The 15,762-nt window shown below is 51.8% G+C and overlaps 1 protein-coding gene across 1 annotated transcript in view; it reads left to right on the top strand.

Moving 5' to 3' along the window:
• The window catches only part of GRIN2C (glutamate ionotropic receptor NMDA type subunit 2C), a 46,753-nt gene extending 39,641 nt beyond the window's left edge, over window positions 1–7,112 (top strand). Inside the window, exons 10-13 of the mRNA XM_054047492.1 lie at window positions 506–666; window positions 2,374–2,561; window positions 3,681–3,913; window positions 5,131–7,112. Of these exons, the coding sequence (XP_053903467.1) occupies window positions 506–666; window positions 2,374–2,561; window positions 3,681–3,913; window positions 5,131–6,702 (2,154 nt within the window). The 3' untranslated portion in view covers window positions 6,703–7,112. The remainder of the gene's footprint in view (window positions 1–505; window positions 667–2,373; window positions 2,562–3,680; window positions 3,914–5,130) is intronic.
• Window positions 7,113–15,762: the final 8,650 nt, after the last annotated feature.

Here is a 15,762-nt window from a genome sequence, read left to right as displayed (position 1 = left end):
CAGTAGCTTTCCTGTGTGTCCCTTTCTCCTCTCCACTAAGCCAGGCTCTTGCTAACAGAGCACAGGCAGGTCTCCAGCTAGGAACACCTATTAATAAATCTAATGCCTTTGGGGGGCAAGTGCCAGGAAATAGGGTTCCTGCACTCAATGGCTAGGGTTTGTGGGACTAAGGGTCACGAGGCCTGGGTTTGATTCCCAGCTCTCCCATGGACTTGTTCCACCTTGGCCAAATCGAACCAATTTTGACAAAGTGGGAAACTTTTTGTGGCAGCATCATCCCACTTTTCAGCCAGTGCTGGTGCTGATACAGGTTGACAGTGACAAGGTGGGAATAGATAGAAGGGGTAGAAATGGAGTGGAAGCTGGGCTCAAGGTGAGGGTGAAAACAGAGCCTGGGTCTATCACTGGGCTAAGTAGAAAATCCAGGAGGAGGCCCGGAGTGCAATGCTGGGCCTGTTTGTTGGACCAGGCAATTGATTGTTGTTCGTGGTGATTGCTGTTCTAGTTCCAACGGCCCCAGGAGCAGTATCCCCCATTCCGCTTCGGCACCGTTCCCAACGGCAGCACGGAGAGGAACATTCGGAGCAACTATCCAGATATGCACACGCACATGGTGAAATACAACCAGCGCTCGGTGGAAGATGCCCTGACCAGCCTCAAAATGGGGTACGTCTCCCTTTAAGAGCAACTCTTCTGAAACAGGAGTGTGCCTCCATAGCTGGAGCATGCATAGGCTTCTACCCCCAAAATGCCTGGGGTGGGGCAGGAAGGGACCGTCATCCGGTATTTACGTTATCAGAAACGTGGGGGGATGGAGATGAAGTCAGATCAACATGCCTGACTTTAGGAGACTACTCCAGGTAAGAGCTCCCACCACCTAACACAAGCATACAGGGCCAGGTCCTCCACTGCTGTGAGGGGGGTGTAGCGCCATAGAAGTAAAGAAGGAGCTGTCCCAAGATCTCCATCTGGCACCTGGTGCGTGTGCGTTTTCGATAGTGAATCAAGTAATTTAAGAATGCCTCATCCTCTTGCACGATAGCCTTTAGCTTTCAAAGGGGATGAGTGGGTAGGAACTAGGGAGTGAGAGAGAGAGACACAGATTGTCCCTGCAGAGAGCATCAGGTAAGAAATCCACCCTCTCTTTGGGTATCTCCTGAGTACCTATTCCCTCCCGGCACTACCATCTTCCAGATGAGAGGGCAGACTGAGGTCCTGACCGCTTGTAGTCCTTACTGAGCCTATGGCACTTCTCATGAGCACAGGCGTGTTAACAACTGTATCCTGCTGCTGCCAAATTTTAGCTCAGGCTTGTCTACACAGCGGCACCGCTGCACCACTTTAGTGCTTCAGTGCAGACACCACCTATGCCAAGATGCGGGGTTCTCCATCAGTGTAGGTGATCCACTTCCCCAAGAGGCAATAGCTAGGTCAAGAGAAGAAGTCTTCCATTGACCTAGCGCTGTCTACACAGGGACTTTGGTCAGATGAATTATACTGCTCAGGGGTGTGGTTTTTTTACACCCCTGACCGACCTAGTTAAACTGACCTAATTTTCTAGTGTAGACCAGGCCTCTGCTGATTACAGGCTGTTGACCTGAGGATATGCCTACACTGCAGTCAGAGGTGTGACTGCTGCACATGTAGACACACCCAAGGTAACTTCGATCTATCTCCCTTGAAGAACAATAGCAGTGAAGCCATGGCAGAATGGACTGTACAAGCCTGCCTAGACCCTGGGTATGTAACTCTCGCAGGTAGCCCATGCTGCCGCCCTTACTCCCACAGCTTCATTATGATTGTTCTTCAAACTAGCCAGATCAAAGCTAGCGGGGGTATGTCTACACAGACTGCCGTCATATCTCTGATTGCAGTGTAGACATCCCCTAGATCACCTCTTCAATTTCAATGGAGGACAGGGTTTTTTCCCTTCATTTTGTGTCCTTAATTGTTATGAGTGTTGCTATGTGATGTTAAACAGCTGCCACCTTTTACCTCAGAGGTGGCTGCCTTTCAGTGGTGTGCAAAGTGATCTTTATAGATATGTCACTGCCTTTAAAATGATATTGGCCTGAGGAAAGCATTTTGTTGGGGGTAGCCTTCTCCCATTTGGAGCCAAAACTCTAGTTGAATCTGGGCTTGTTGACCATTTAGCTGCTGAGCCTCAATACCATTAGCTGCTCCTCCTTGTTTAGAAAGGGAAGCATCCAAGTTTCCTCCCCGGCTGTCTGACATGAGATGCTGAATCCAAAGCCCCTGTGGATACTCTGTTTCCTCCCTTCCCGGTATCTCCTCACCCTTTCCCTTCCCCAGCCACTCCTTTCCCATCTCCTCTGTTGCTGTCCTTGCCCTGAACTCTCTGTTTGGTTCCAGGAAGCTGGACGCCTTTATCTACGATGCTGCTGTGCTGAATTACATGGCTGGCAAGGACGAGGGCTGCAAGCTGGTGACCATTGGCAGCGGGAAGGTCTTTGCTACCACCGGCTATGGCATTGCTCTGCAGAAGGATTCCAAGTGGAAGAGGCCAATTGACTTGGCCCTTCTGCAGTTCCTGGGAGATGGTGGGTATTTCTTTCCCCGCTCAGCACTGGGGAGTGGTGTCACTCCTCTGACTGGGTGACCGTGTTAGCCTAACCCTTCCCTTCTTGCACTTCTTTCCTTGCAAAGCTGGGGAAACAGCGTTACCCAAGAATCAGACACGCACAAAGGTGGCTCTCCTATCTCTCACCTTCCCTTACTTATTTACTCTTCCCTTTTCCTCTCCTGTCTCTCTCTGGCACAAACATGCTGCTGTTTTATTTAAAAATGTATTTATCCATTAAAACTGGAAGAGGATCAGACAGTCCATCAAAACCAGCACTTACGTTGCGAATTAACCCAGACATCTAGGGCTCCATCCCTGTAATCTAGGGGCCAGATCCTCAGCTGCTGTAAATGTATACCAGCTGGGAATCCTGGCCCTAGCTTTCTCCTCCACCTGCCACATGCAAGTCATCTATGGCACGCAGCTTTGAATCTCTTGGTCTCCTAGTACCTTAGGGAGCCCTGGCTGGACTCTGTGTAGTCAAGCAGTCAGTCTGTGGTCTGAGCTGTGCATTAGGGGAAGCATCAAGAAGTATTCAGAGAGCTGTTCTTCTCTGTCAGGTTGTTTGTGGTTAACATTCAATTGGGCCCAGCCTCTCCTGGATGTTATTCTCTCTGCAATCTCTCTCTTCCCGCTAATAGGCAATAAAACTCTCCTGGCAGCTTTGAGACCTTAAGTGATCTGTGTGCAAAGTATAAAGGCATGCGGGGGAGAGGAACGGGACGTTCAGGAGTAAAACCTAACAGAGCTAAGGGGGGAAGAGAGGGGGAAAGAGGCAGATCAGGACAGAGGAAGAGAATTATGGGGAGAAAAGAGATGGGTGTGGAGGGGAAGAAATCAAGGAGTCAGAAAAAGGCTATCACACGTTCAAATCTAGGAGAGTTCGGTGAAGGCACAAACTGGGGAGAAATCCTAAAGGCTGACTAGAGGAGAATTCTATTAATAACTTCTGGGACGCAGTGGATTTCTTTTCTGCTCCTAAAACAACGTAGACATTAGACTGTGAAGTGAGGGGGTCGGTGCCTCATGCTGCAAGGGCACAGGATGCATCTGGCTAGAATCTCAGTCTGTCCCTGTGTGTGTAATTGTTTCCCAGGGGAAACCCAGAAACTGGAGACCGTCTGGCTGTCGGGGATCTGCCAGAATGAGAAGAATGAGGTGATGAGCAGCAAGCTAGACATTGACAACATGGCCGGGGTCTTCTACATGCTGTTGGTGGCCATGGGGTTGAGCCTGCTGGTCTTTGCCTGGGAGCACCTGGTGTACTGGAAACTGCGCCACTCTGTCCCCAAGTCGCACAAACTTGACTTCCTTCTGGCCATAAGCAGGGTAAGTGCCCTCCCCACACGTTTCCACTACGTGGCCATGTTCCCCCCAAGTCGCTCTTTATTGAGCTTATTTATTCAGGAGGGGCTAGTTTGTCACCAGGAGCAAGGGCTGAGTGGGTGTCTGGTAATGGGATGCTGAGTATTTTGCCTCCAGGCTACTGATCAGAATACGGTCCTGATGAGTAACCAAAAGCTGCCAACGTCTGCTGGCTCTTTGGTGGCTGCGTGAGAGGGATATGTGGGCTCGGTTCTGCTCCTTGGGGATAACACTCTGAATCAAAGATCCACTTTCACAACTGGCCCAAGAACTGACTGGGCCTGGCCTCTCCCCCTTAGAGATGTCCTTCCAGATCAAGTCAGAGGCACATTGCTGGGGCAGGAGGGAGGAAGCTTGTGCTTCCCACAGTGTCTGTGTTCTGTGGATAAAAACAAGCCTCTTGTCTGAATGGCTGCGGGGTTCTCTGGTGGGAGCCTTTTCCCAGCCCTAAATTCACATGAAACAATCGAGCACCAATTAAAAGCGCACCAAAGAAATGAATAATGAATGGATGCGCCAGTCCCTGGCCTTGTCACTTTCACATTCCTAAGCCAAGATAGCTTATCGCATGTGAAATGCCTTGAGTTTAGTATATGGCTTGTGCTCCAACAAGCCCTCACCTCATCTGGTGTGAAACCAAAGTTAATGGGGATGCTGTTCAAAGCGAGGCTGGTGAGTAAGTGAGAGAACTGAGGGAAAGACTAAGGTCTGGGTTTCTCTAGGCAGGAGGAAGACATCGTGGAGACATGCTTGTTGGCTAGGCCTGGGGATGGATGGTGTTCTGCCCTCAAGTTCCACTGCTGATCAAAGTGCTTGTTCTGGGGATGAGTCCACTGGGTCACTAGTGGGAGGAAACTATTCTAAAAAGGGAAGATGTTTGGAATCAGGGTATTTGGAAGTAATACAGAGATCTTTGCACAGTAGACAATACTCCTGGCCCACAGCAATGTGACCTCAGGCCAGTCCTGGGCTGCTCTCCATCTCAACTATGGGTGTTTATCATTGTTCTGTAATTTATCCACTTTATCCTGCATGAACATGGAGCTTGTACATGAGTGATTGCCCTGGGTCATCCCTTCCAAGGACCCAAGATGCACTGATTTATCATTCTTCACCTCCCTCCCTGTGCCCCCTGCACTCAGGGTTGCTCTGCCCACTTTCTCTCTCTCTCTGCTTTTCAGGGCATTTATAGCTGTTTCAATGGAGTCCAGAATCTGGAGAGCCCTGTTCGTGTTCGCACTCCCGATGTCACCGCTAACTCTGCCCAAGTCAACGTGCTGAAGATGCTGCAGGCTGCCAAGGACATGGTGTCAACAGCCACTGTTGGGAGCTCCCTTGAGAATGCCACGCGCACCATCGAGAACTGGACGAACCGGAGCGAAAACCTCCAGACCACGTTCTCCCTTAGAACTCCTCAGCTTGTTGTCCAGAACACCAGTGTGTCCAACAGGCCACCCTACTCCTCCAATATGGCCACAACAGAGAAGCTTGGGCGGGACTGTGCCCAGAGGGCTGTTCCACCACCCATCTCTGTTCCCCAACAGCCCTTTGTGGACTCTAGGCTGCCAGCTAATGAAAACTGGAGGGCAGTAAATGAGCAACCTCCAATACTTCACCCCTTAAAGTTTAGAGGAAGCTATTCTGGGGATAAAGTTCTTCCAGGTTCCACCGTGGGTGGCTTTCCGCACCTCCTGGTGAGGACCATGCCTCCATCCCATTTCGGGAGCCGCGTGCCCCTGGGAAACCATCTTAGCACTCCCCTCTCACCACTGAAAACTCAAAGGGAGCTTCCCCTCCCAGACATCTACAAAGAGCACAAGCGCCCTGTTTCCAGGGGAGAGGAAAAGGAGAAGCTCCCACCAAATGTTCACCTGGTGTATGGGGAAGGAGGACACGGGGGCCCAGCCCAGCTGGCAAAGCTGTTCTCCACTTCCGAGAAGAGCCCTTTCTTGCCTCCTGACTGCATGCACAGCTCCTTCTCAAAAGCCGACAGGCCTTGCAGACCTTTAGTTACTGTGTTCAAGGAACTGGAACCAGTGGAGCTACCCCTTCTGGGCAAGGAGAAGCCGAACAGGAGAGCCAGCCTGCTGAGGTCTGCCTGGGAGCAGAATGAGAAACACCGTTCCCTAGGCATCCGGAGATACGACGGCAAGTCTTCCGCCCGAGGAGATGTGCCAGATCTCTTCCCCAAAGCCGGTGTGGCACTGAGGCAGACACCAATGTACTATCCCACTGAAGCCCTCAGGCCCAGTGCTTTGTGCAACAGAAAACGCGTAGAGGCAAACTCCAGGCTCCCTTGGAAAGGACAGCGGCTCCTGCACTCTCAGGCGGCGAGGCTGCCCTCTTACGGGGAGGCATGCCTGCAGAATGCCACCGGCGTGCACCGGGCCTCCTCCACTGTGGTGCACAAACAGTACGCCTACATGAACTCCTATACGAACCTGCCCATGTACTTGGGGCGGCTTTACCAGGGGCCTCCCCCGCTCTGCGAACACTCCAGGACCAGCCAGCGCTGTGTCAGTCAGGCTCCCTGGGCACCCAGGAGCAGGGACTACTTGGTCCAAGAGGACAGCCGGAGGACCATGTACTTTGACAGCATGTACAGAGACTGTACAGAGCGAAGCAGAGCAGAGCCGTCCTTCCTCCAGATGGTCAATACGGAGAGGAGGGACCTCCTGGCAGCCCAGAGAATGAACAGTCCTTACGCTGCCCGGTCCTGGAGACGAATCTCTAGCCTAGAGTCCGAGGTGTGAGGGTACAGAGGGGGGCAGGGTTAGGGCTATCGTTACTTGGCCTATATCCATGTTACTGCTGTCACACACCATCTGGAGATAACCACTTCAGGTGGAACTCTTGGGGATTGATCCCATAAGGGAGACTCTAAAATCTCAGTCCATGAGTTTCCCCTGCTCTTTGGCACCAGCCAGAAGATCTTTTCCCATTTCCTCAGCTACTGACGGACCAAAAAAATAATAAAGCAGCAGCTATTTGATACGGGGCACAAATCTAACTGTAGAAAGCACTTTAATGTGTGAATTCTGAAGTCTTCCATTGCTGGGCACTGGGACTTAACATGGGCAGTGCGATGCTCTTGGTTGTGTCTTGTCCAATTGAAATGCTCAGTCATATGTGGCTATAGCTATAAAGTATCCAGTACAATGTCCATCCATTTATTTTTGGTTCCAGTTAACTGGGGGCGCATGCCCACAGCTTTGCTCTCTGTGAAAAAATGGGGACATCTTCCAGCCCTGCTCTCCACCCCCCAACTGTGACTGTCACAGCTTGAAATGGTCTGCTAATGAATGGGGACCACACCAGGGCCAGGAACACCCCCATTTCTTAGGATAGTTTTAATAGTTTTCTTCACATTTTGGTTTCTTAAAGCGAGAACTCACAAGGCCATGCCCAGGTCATTAAAGAGATGTTTTAAATCTTATTTCTCTAATTCTGCCATCATTCTGAACCAAACTCAGGGTCATTTTTGCCAAGGTTTCTATTGCTATCTAACATGCAGAGAGCCGCCTTGTCATCCGGGAGGCCTGCAACTGGTTAAGTAAATGAGTCAGATTCTCAGCTTGTGCAAATCAGCTGAGCTCTGGTGAAATTGGTGGATTTACTCATGCACACAAGCTGAGGATTCAACTAGAATCCTGCACTTGAGTCTCTCCAGCCCGGTCCTGGGGCCTGCACCTACCTCCACTGACTTCAGGAGCAGGGACCAAGTCTCTGGTTTCCTGGGGGAGGGTGTGTGTGAAATGGTAACTGGGATACAAGGTGGTAGCCGTCCAACAGGAAGCTGTGCCAGAGGTGCTGTCTTTGAGTTGTCAGGGGGAGCTCAACCCCCGCTCTACTCCAGGTCCCACCCCCACTCCACCCTACCTCTTCCTGCCCCTGCGCTGCCTCCCTCCCCTCCCTGGCTCCTCTCCTGCACTCCACAGAACAGCTGATCACCGGTGGCCAGGAGGTGCTGGGAGAGGAGCTAATGCGGGGGTGGCTGCCGGGCTGTGTGTGTGCTCCATCCCCGTAGCACCCATGGAGTCAGCACCTATGGTGTGCAATCGTGTTGCTGGGTGCTACTTGCCAGATCTGGGCTCACTTGGTAAATATGCAATGAGGGGAACTCCTCTGGAGATGCTACACTCCCTGATGGGTTTTTAACTCGGTGTAAATCCTCACAGGCACACTCTATTTGCCCATGTTTAGTTAACACGATAATTCAATCCAGCCACTGCCTGGCCTTTTTTCACACCCAAAGCTTGATGCGAGGAGAGTGGAGCTGTTGAATAGAAATCAGGAGAAGTGTATTTAATTTAACTCCAGAGTGTTTAGAAAAAGCCCTTTGCTATTCTGTATCTTATTTCTATTAACTCCCTTGTGTTCAGTCACTTGGTCTCATTATAGTCACAGCAGGATCAAAGGCCTCCGGAGGAGACATCACCTACCTGCTAATTTTTCATTTACTGTCACAAGCTAGCCAGGGGTTGGCGTGACTAATGCGTTTCCTCATTTGCCTTCTCTCGCTGAGCTGCCACTTCTCCCGGCTCTGGCAAAAGAACAGTGAGGTGTTTTGTGCAGAGAGAGATCACAGCTGTTGCCCTGCCCAGGGGCTGCTGCGGGAGTGAAGATGCTTCAGGCCTAGTCTCATCCCTGCCTCTGGATGGCTCATGTACTAACCTCAAATGTTGTATCTACAGCGACTAGCAGGCAGGGTTCCTAGCACAGCAACTGCACAAGGAGCCCAACTCATCTTCCTGGACATAATAAATGCAGTTACTACTTAACCCTCTTCAGCACTAGATCTTGGTGCCTTTTCCTGGACAGAGCGGTGAGGTGTCATAACAAGTCACTGGCAGAGGTGGGAATAGAACCCAGGCGTCCTAGTTCCCCACCCCTCCACTAGAGTGCAGCTGTTTTCAAAAACTTGGGGAACATTCAGAATCACACCAATTTATTTTTCTCTTGCTGATCTGTCTGTCAGGTAAAGGGAACGGTACGGAATCTTTCCCCTAAAGGGGTGTGGCTTGATGTCTGCATGGGCGGAGGTGGGCTTTTTTTTTATGCCATGCATCAGTGTGGGCATGTGCCGTCTCAGCAAGGGTTTTACAGAGCCCCAGTCAGGAAAGCAAGCCTACCCCCCCTTCTCCAGTAAACACAAGTGTCAAAATGCCTGGGTAGCAACTGAGAGCATGTGGGCCCTGTACTTGTTCTCCTACCTGAGGCTACAGCCAGTTAAATACAACAAAATGAAATCCCAGGGAACTAATGTGCAAACAAATAAAATGCTGTGAAGGAAAAGTACAGGATTAATATGAGCCTCTGGGACTTATGGGACATGAAATTAAATCATCATCACTGAAAATTTAACTTTGGCTGGGGCAGGAGGGCAGAGGGCATGAGCTCTGCCTGTTCTAGCCTACCTTCTTTTCTCCAGGCCATGCTGCACTGCCTGTGCTCCCTCCCCTACGACCTGAAACAGGAGCAACTAGCACTTAATTATTTGCCCTTGGGAACAGCTACTGAGCCATAAGAAGGTAAACACACACCCACACACACTAAAGCCAAGAGGAGATGTTCTGGTTGGTATTGTTTGCTAGGTTCCCAAGCAGAGCTGTTGTCTCCCTGCCAGATCACCCCACCATCCTCCCAGGAGCAGTCGCTAGAGTCTTCTGACCTGAAACTGCCGACGTTTCATTTCTTCCGTTAAAAATCAATTGCGCTGGGGGTTGCAGCCAGCTGAAGTGGTTATTTGTACTGGCCACTCAAGGTTCTTTTCCTGGGCAAGGGCACAAGTGTGCAGAGCTGCTTGGGCAAGGCGGAGGGGAATAGGGTAGCAGCGCCTGGGTGAACCTCTGCCCCTACTGAAGTGACTGACCAAACCTCGCTAGTGGTGGGATTCGCTCTGGCTTCCGATTTTTTGAAAGTGCATGTGGTGCTGGAGAGAAGTTAGAGCCCTGCTGCCTGTGGGCCGATCCTTACCTATGCTATTGCCCTGGGACCATAGAAAAGGTGTCATTGACCCCTTGAGAATACTCTTGGGCCAGAAGGCTCTGCCAGGAGGGGGCAGAGCAGGAGCATGACAGGAATATGCTGTGCTCTTGCTATTATCTCCTGCCCGGGGCCCTGGGAAGCAGAGTAAGCAAGAGCAGCCGTGAGGGCCTGGTCACAGGATCGAGGGACCACCAAGGTCTCTTAAAGATGCTTTTCTCCTGTTCCTGTGTGAGAGAGGAGAGCAGAATAACCGGGAATCACTCCCTGCAATTCTGTTGCCCCTTAGAACAAGTTGACCATAAGTACCCTCTACTCTGCTGATGGGCCATTGTCCTGCCCTGAAGGGACATCTACCAAGCTATGCTCCGGGGTGGAGTTGTGGGGGAGGTTAGCCTCCCCAAAGGGAGCGTTCATGTGCCGCTCATGCTAACAGTGTTAATTTTCTTCTACGTGCTAAGGCCCAGAGCCTCAGAGGTATTTAAAGACTCTTCTCCCCCCGCCCCCCACCATCCTCCATTGAGTTCAAATACCTTGGGGAGGTGATAATGCTCTGAGGCTTATTGATAATTCATATTATTCTTATCCTGACCCACGGGTCCTATTTCTGCCTGGCTCACAGCTCGCAGCGCTGGAAAATACACCGTGTTGGTCCTAGGCTATTAGAGAGACAAGGTGGCTGAGGTTACAGCTTTCACTGGCCCGGCTGTCGGTGACAGAGCCAAGCTTTCAGGTGCACACAGAGCGCTGCCTCACGCCTGGGAAAGTGCTGGACCAGGTGCCCTGGGGGAGCTAGTTCTCCTCCCTTTTCTGCCGCTGCCCCCACCATCTTCCCCCCCACCCCAAGAGCCACACTCAGCCCATGGGCTTTGCACCTTAACCACCCCTTGGCCGGCAATGGGGTTTGGCATCCACGTCCCACTGCTGCCATGGGCCCGGGGGGGTTTAATGTAGTCGCTCCTTGGATAGCGTGCGGGCCCTCCCTCGCCCCAGTATAGTCCATTATTCCAGTTCCCAGCCCTGTTGGGCCCATTTCGCCCAGGGGCTGGTTTAAATTGCTTTTTGTTAACGGTCAGGGCTGTTACGCCTCGTTCTCATGGGCGGGAGGTGAAGTTTCCCATTGGGGAGGCGAGCCCTGGTGCCCCATCTCTTCCAGCCAAGGCCCCGCCTCTTCTGGCTGAGGCCACACCCCTCACTGCTCTCAACCCCCCCCCACCACCATAGGGGCGAGGAGCTGAGTGCTTGGACCCTTCCCCCCACCCCCTCCATGGCCCCGGATGGGGGTTAGTGGAGGTGGTGCTGAGAGCTCAGCCACAGCTGGGGTCGAACTATCAGCCTCAGCCAGGACTGCAGCGGAGCCACCAGCCCTGACTGGAGCCCCTCTTCCCACTGCCTCACCTCTGTGGCGCTTATGGCCTCGCCCCATTCCACCCCCCCAACCTGTTCCCCCCCCCTCAAAGCCCTGCCCCCTGTTCACTCCTTATGCTGCTCCCCCAACCCCCCTGCAGCCCCATGACCGGAAAAGCTCTGTGCCCCCGCGGTGGCCCTGGGGCTGTGGTGGGGAGTGACAGCTCCTCCAGCCCTGAGGCCATGGCGGGGGGGAGATTTTTCCAGGGGCTCCAAATCCACCTCCGGGGGGGCTTATCCTCCACTACGCACTGCCTGTGCTGGGTCTAGCATTCCCTTCCCCACCTGGATTTATTCCCACCTCTTCACACTACAGGGTGCTCTCGCACCCCCCCCCCACTTCTGTGCTCGTGTCATCTAGACCTACAGCTTACACCCCCTTGCCTGCCTCTGTGCATGGACCATAGGTTCCATCAGCGCTCACAGCTTCATAAAGACCGTGAAGCAGAAGGATCCAACCATCCAGGGCTCGTTGGCTGCTACATCAGGGCTGATATACTGGGTTATGCCTCTCTTAATGGGCACATATAACATTGTCCTCCTCCGCTGACATAAGTAGCCTGTTCCCTCGGTTAGGAGATGAAAGAGACTCACTGAATTGATAGTGCTAGGCAAGCAAAGGGGACTCTATGACCTGGGAGTAAAAGGAAGGGGCCGATGGATTCACACGTTGCCAGGGAACAGCAGGAGCGCACAATAGTTTTGTCAAGGATCAGGTGTATTTATCGAGGCCAGCGGGTGTCCTTGTAGCTGCTTCCCCATTGAGAATCCCTGCCTTTCAACAGCTAGCCACGCTTCTCCCAAGGGCATTGGCCCTGCGGGTATGCCAGGAGGTAGCGTCCAAGCCTTGAGTCCTTTTCAAACACGGTTCAGCAGCATCTGCTTAGCTAAATGGGCATTCCCAGTGGGTATCCCAGGCCATGTTGTCTATTTAAGACTAGCCCTCAGGCTAGTTGGAGGCATCCTATAGCAATCCCAGCCCTGGAATGGAAAGCTGCTGCCAGCTCGTTCTGACACCTAGGGACAGTGCTGTCACCTGTGTGGTGGGGTGAACACCAGAGAGAGACCAGCCCTTGCCAGAGAGACTGGAGAAGACTGACTCTGGAGGAGTGCGAGGCTCCTGGGCTACTCCACACAGGTTCTTGTACTGTACTCATCCCTTCCAGGAGTGCATTACACACCATGGCCAACAGCTGTCCGGTGTTTGTTCTCCCAGCCTTTCCTCAGAGAGGCAGCGGGCGCAGTGGTTGTAGAGGTGTTTTGGTTTTTAAATCTACAGGTGGCTAGGTTAGAGGCAGTGAGGCTCAAAGAGCCACGCCCTGCCTGCGGCTGGGAAGGGTTGAGGTTTGTGATAGTGCTGCATTCTTGAGGGGGGAAGGGGGAGTGTCATTCCTGAGGCAGCGCTGCCTTCCGCACGGACAAGCTTTGCCCTTAGCGTAGCTACCTCCTGGGCTGTAGCAGGAAGTGCTGAGCCCACCCCTGCAGCTGTGTAAAAGAGTTTTTACACCCGGCTGGGCTGATTGTACAGTCAGTTTGCTGTCAGAGGACTGACCTGCGTGTGGGTGGACCCCTCAGCAGCCATGGATAGGGGCAATACATTTTCTGTCTGTAATTAGAACATGAGAACGGCCATACTGGGTCAGACCAAAGGTCCATCCAGCCCAGTATCCTGTCTACTGACAGTGGCCAATACCAGGTGCTCCCAAGGGAGTGAACCTAACAGGTAATGATCAAGTGATCTCTCTCCTGCCATCCATCTCCACCCTCTGACAAACAGAGGCTAGGGATACCATTCCTTACCCGTCCTGGCTAATAGCCATTAATGGACTTAACCTCCATGAATGTATCTAGTTCTCTTTTAAATGCTGTTATAGTCCTAGCCTTCACAACCTCCTCAGGCAAGGAGTTCCACAGGTTGACTGTGCGCTGTGTGAAGAATTTCCTTTTATTTGTTTTAAACCTGTTGCCCATTAATTTCATTTGGTGGCCCCTAGGTCTTATATTATGGGAACAAATAAATAACTTTTCCTTATTCACTTTCTTCACATCACTCATATTTTATATATCTCTATCATATCCCCCCCTTAGTCATCTCTTTTCCAAACTGAAAAGTCCTAGCCTCTTTAATCTCTTCTCCTATGAGACCCGTTCCAAACCCCTAATCATTTTAGTTGCCCTTTTCTGAACTCTGAATTACGCTGCAATATGATCCTGGTAGTGAGGGCCACAAAAGCGACAGCGGAGCTGTAAAGGCACGTGGGAGGGCTAAGGGGAACGCTATGAACCGTACCCTGAGTTCCAAGCACCCTAGCCCCTGCCTGAGCTTTAAATGGAGTTTTAGAGGCAGCAAGAGGTCAGGGGAGACTATAGCTTGGGAAAGTGCAGCCTTCACTTCGAACTGCTGATAAACATTCAGCCCCAGCCTACACGCTGAGCTGTAGATCAAACAGTGTACGTTTCTTCTCACTGGAAGTGAGCTGGCTCCCATGTGGTATCAGAAACCATAAACTGAGAAGAGGAATGAAGCAGCAGCAGCCCTGGGGGAAATGAAGGGGCAGATTACCTGCGGGAGCTGGGGGCGCGTTTCTGATCTCTGGGAAGGGGAGGGGAGGCTTTCTGACGGTCGTTCTCTGATGGAGTCAGTGGTTTCCACTTTATGCTTGTGACGAGACACGGCTGGGGCTGTGCAAGCCAAACCACTCTCAACTCTTTTAAAGACTGATTCCTGGGAAGTACAACTTGGTACTGGTCTTCCATTTCTAGCCTGAGAAGGAGCAACACACCCAAACCACCACTGAAACAGTGCCCTGGGCCCTGTTAGGACAGGAAGTGACAAATACTGCATCCAGCTGAAAACTACAGGGAGCATAGATGAAGGCAGAATGGAATTCAGCCAGGTCAGCAGAGTTGACACTCCTACTCCTATAAACTGCCATAGGTTCTTCAGTGACCGCATATGGTCGGGACCTCCAGCCTGAGGCTCGTCTTCTCTCCTCCAGCAGGAGACTAGACCTAGTCTGGGCACTTGGTTCATTGTGGACTCAGGGAGAAGGCGGCTGGGTAGTGAATCATCAGCACCATTGTCTCTAGCAGCTGGATGTTCCTGACAGGGTTTCCCTGAAAGTACTAACCTAGCTCAATGCTTGTGTGGGATCATAGCATAAGATGGCATGTTCACCTTGAGCATGTGTGAGACCTAACTTCCTTAGTAATTCACTCAACAGAGCCGATGCGGCTGGTTTCTCCCAAGAAAATACCTTTTCACTCTCAGTCCTCCAAGGAAACCCCCAGCAAACAGGGAAGCTATTTCTAAGCGCTAAAACACATAAAGTTAGTTTTCGGTTCTTCTTTATTCAACTCTATTTATCTCCCTTCCCCCCACGTCACTTTTTACCGTGATCTAAACTGACGCTATTGAGTAAGATGTGCCTCAAGGCTGGGAACGAAATCAAGCTGGTGGGAAGAGGCGTCGGGATGCTAAATAGTGACTATGTTTTTCATTTGTTACAATCCATCATTCTGCCTCAGAGAACTTCATAACAAAACACCAGGCACCTTTTTCCGTGGCACTCACCACAGATGTGTCCCCTCCCCTGCGGCTTGGTACGAAGGGTTAACTCATCCTGCAAATGCCTGGGGCCCAGCAGAGCCCACTGATGCCTGGATGGCTGCAGAAAGGCACAAGGGGCGTGCCTCAGCAGGACAGCTCAAAGTGTGTGAGGGAAGAGGCACACATGCCTACTGGCAGCCTGGCTGATGATGCTGGGAAGCAATCCAAAGACAGGCAGACGTCACCGCAAACGAAGCGGGAAATAATTGAGCTTCCTTTGCCAAATGGGAACGGACCACAGTGGTGGGAGAAGAGCCAACAGGTTAATGCCAATGACCGAGTGCTAACAACTAGAGATGGGCCCACATCCCGGTCTTTGGATGTAGATCCAAGCGTTCCCCAAATGTATAGGGGGCAGGGACTCGGTATTTTGGGTTGGCCCATGTCAGAGAAGGGTCTGAGTATCAAATTCAAGGTTTACAGCCCTGGGTGGAAACGGGTTTGCAGCAAGGCCTCGGGTCTAAAACCAAGTAACTCCCACCCTTTCCATCTCCCTGGACTCCTGAATGGCCACCTACTGGGCCATTGCCCATCAGCACCCGCTGGTTAATTCATATTACTTATCTACTGCTGCAGTTCTCTTAACGGCTTCCATGTCACCACCCCAAACATCTCAGTGAGGGGGAGGGGAGAGCATGCTACAGCCAGGAAGGGAATACAGAAAAATCAGCATGATTGTTTTAAAACAGAGGGGCACATGGGTTGCTGGGTGGGGCAGGCCATTGGCCCAGTCAGCTCTTGTGGTGAGAAGCATGTCTAGCATCAGCTAAATACCGAAGGCATCTATTTAGCCAAGCACTTGAGCACCTGC

The sequence above is a fragment of the Malaclemys terrapin genome, chromosome 13 (genome assembly GCF_027887155.1).
Source record: "Malaclemys terrapin pileata isolate rMalTer1 chromosome 13, rMalTer1.hap1, whole genome shotgun sequence".
NCBI classification, from domain to species: domain Eukaryota; kingdom Metazoa; phylum Chordata; order Testudines; family Emydidae; genus Malaclemys; species Malaclemys terrapin.
Note: the sequence above shows the minus strand (reverse complement) of the source record. Positions and strands in the feature narration are given on the sequence as shown.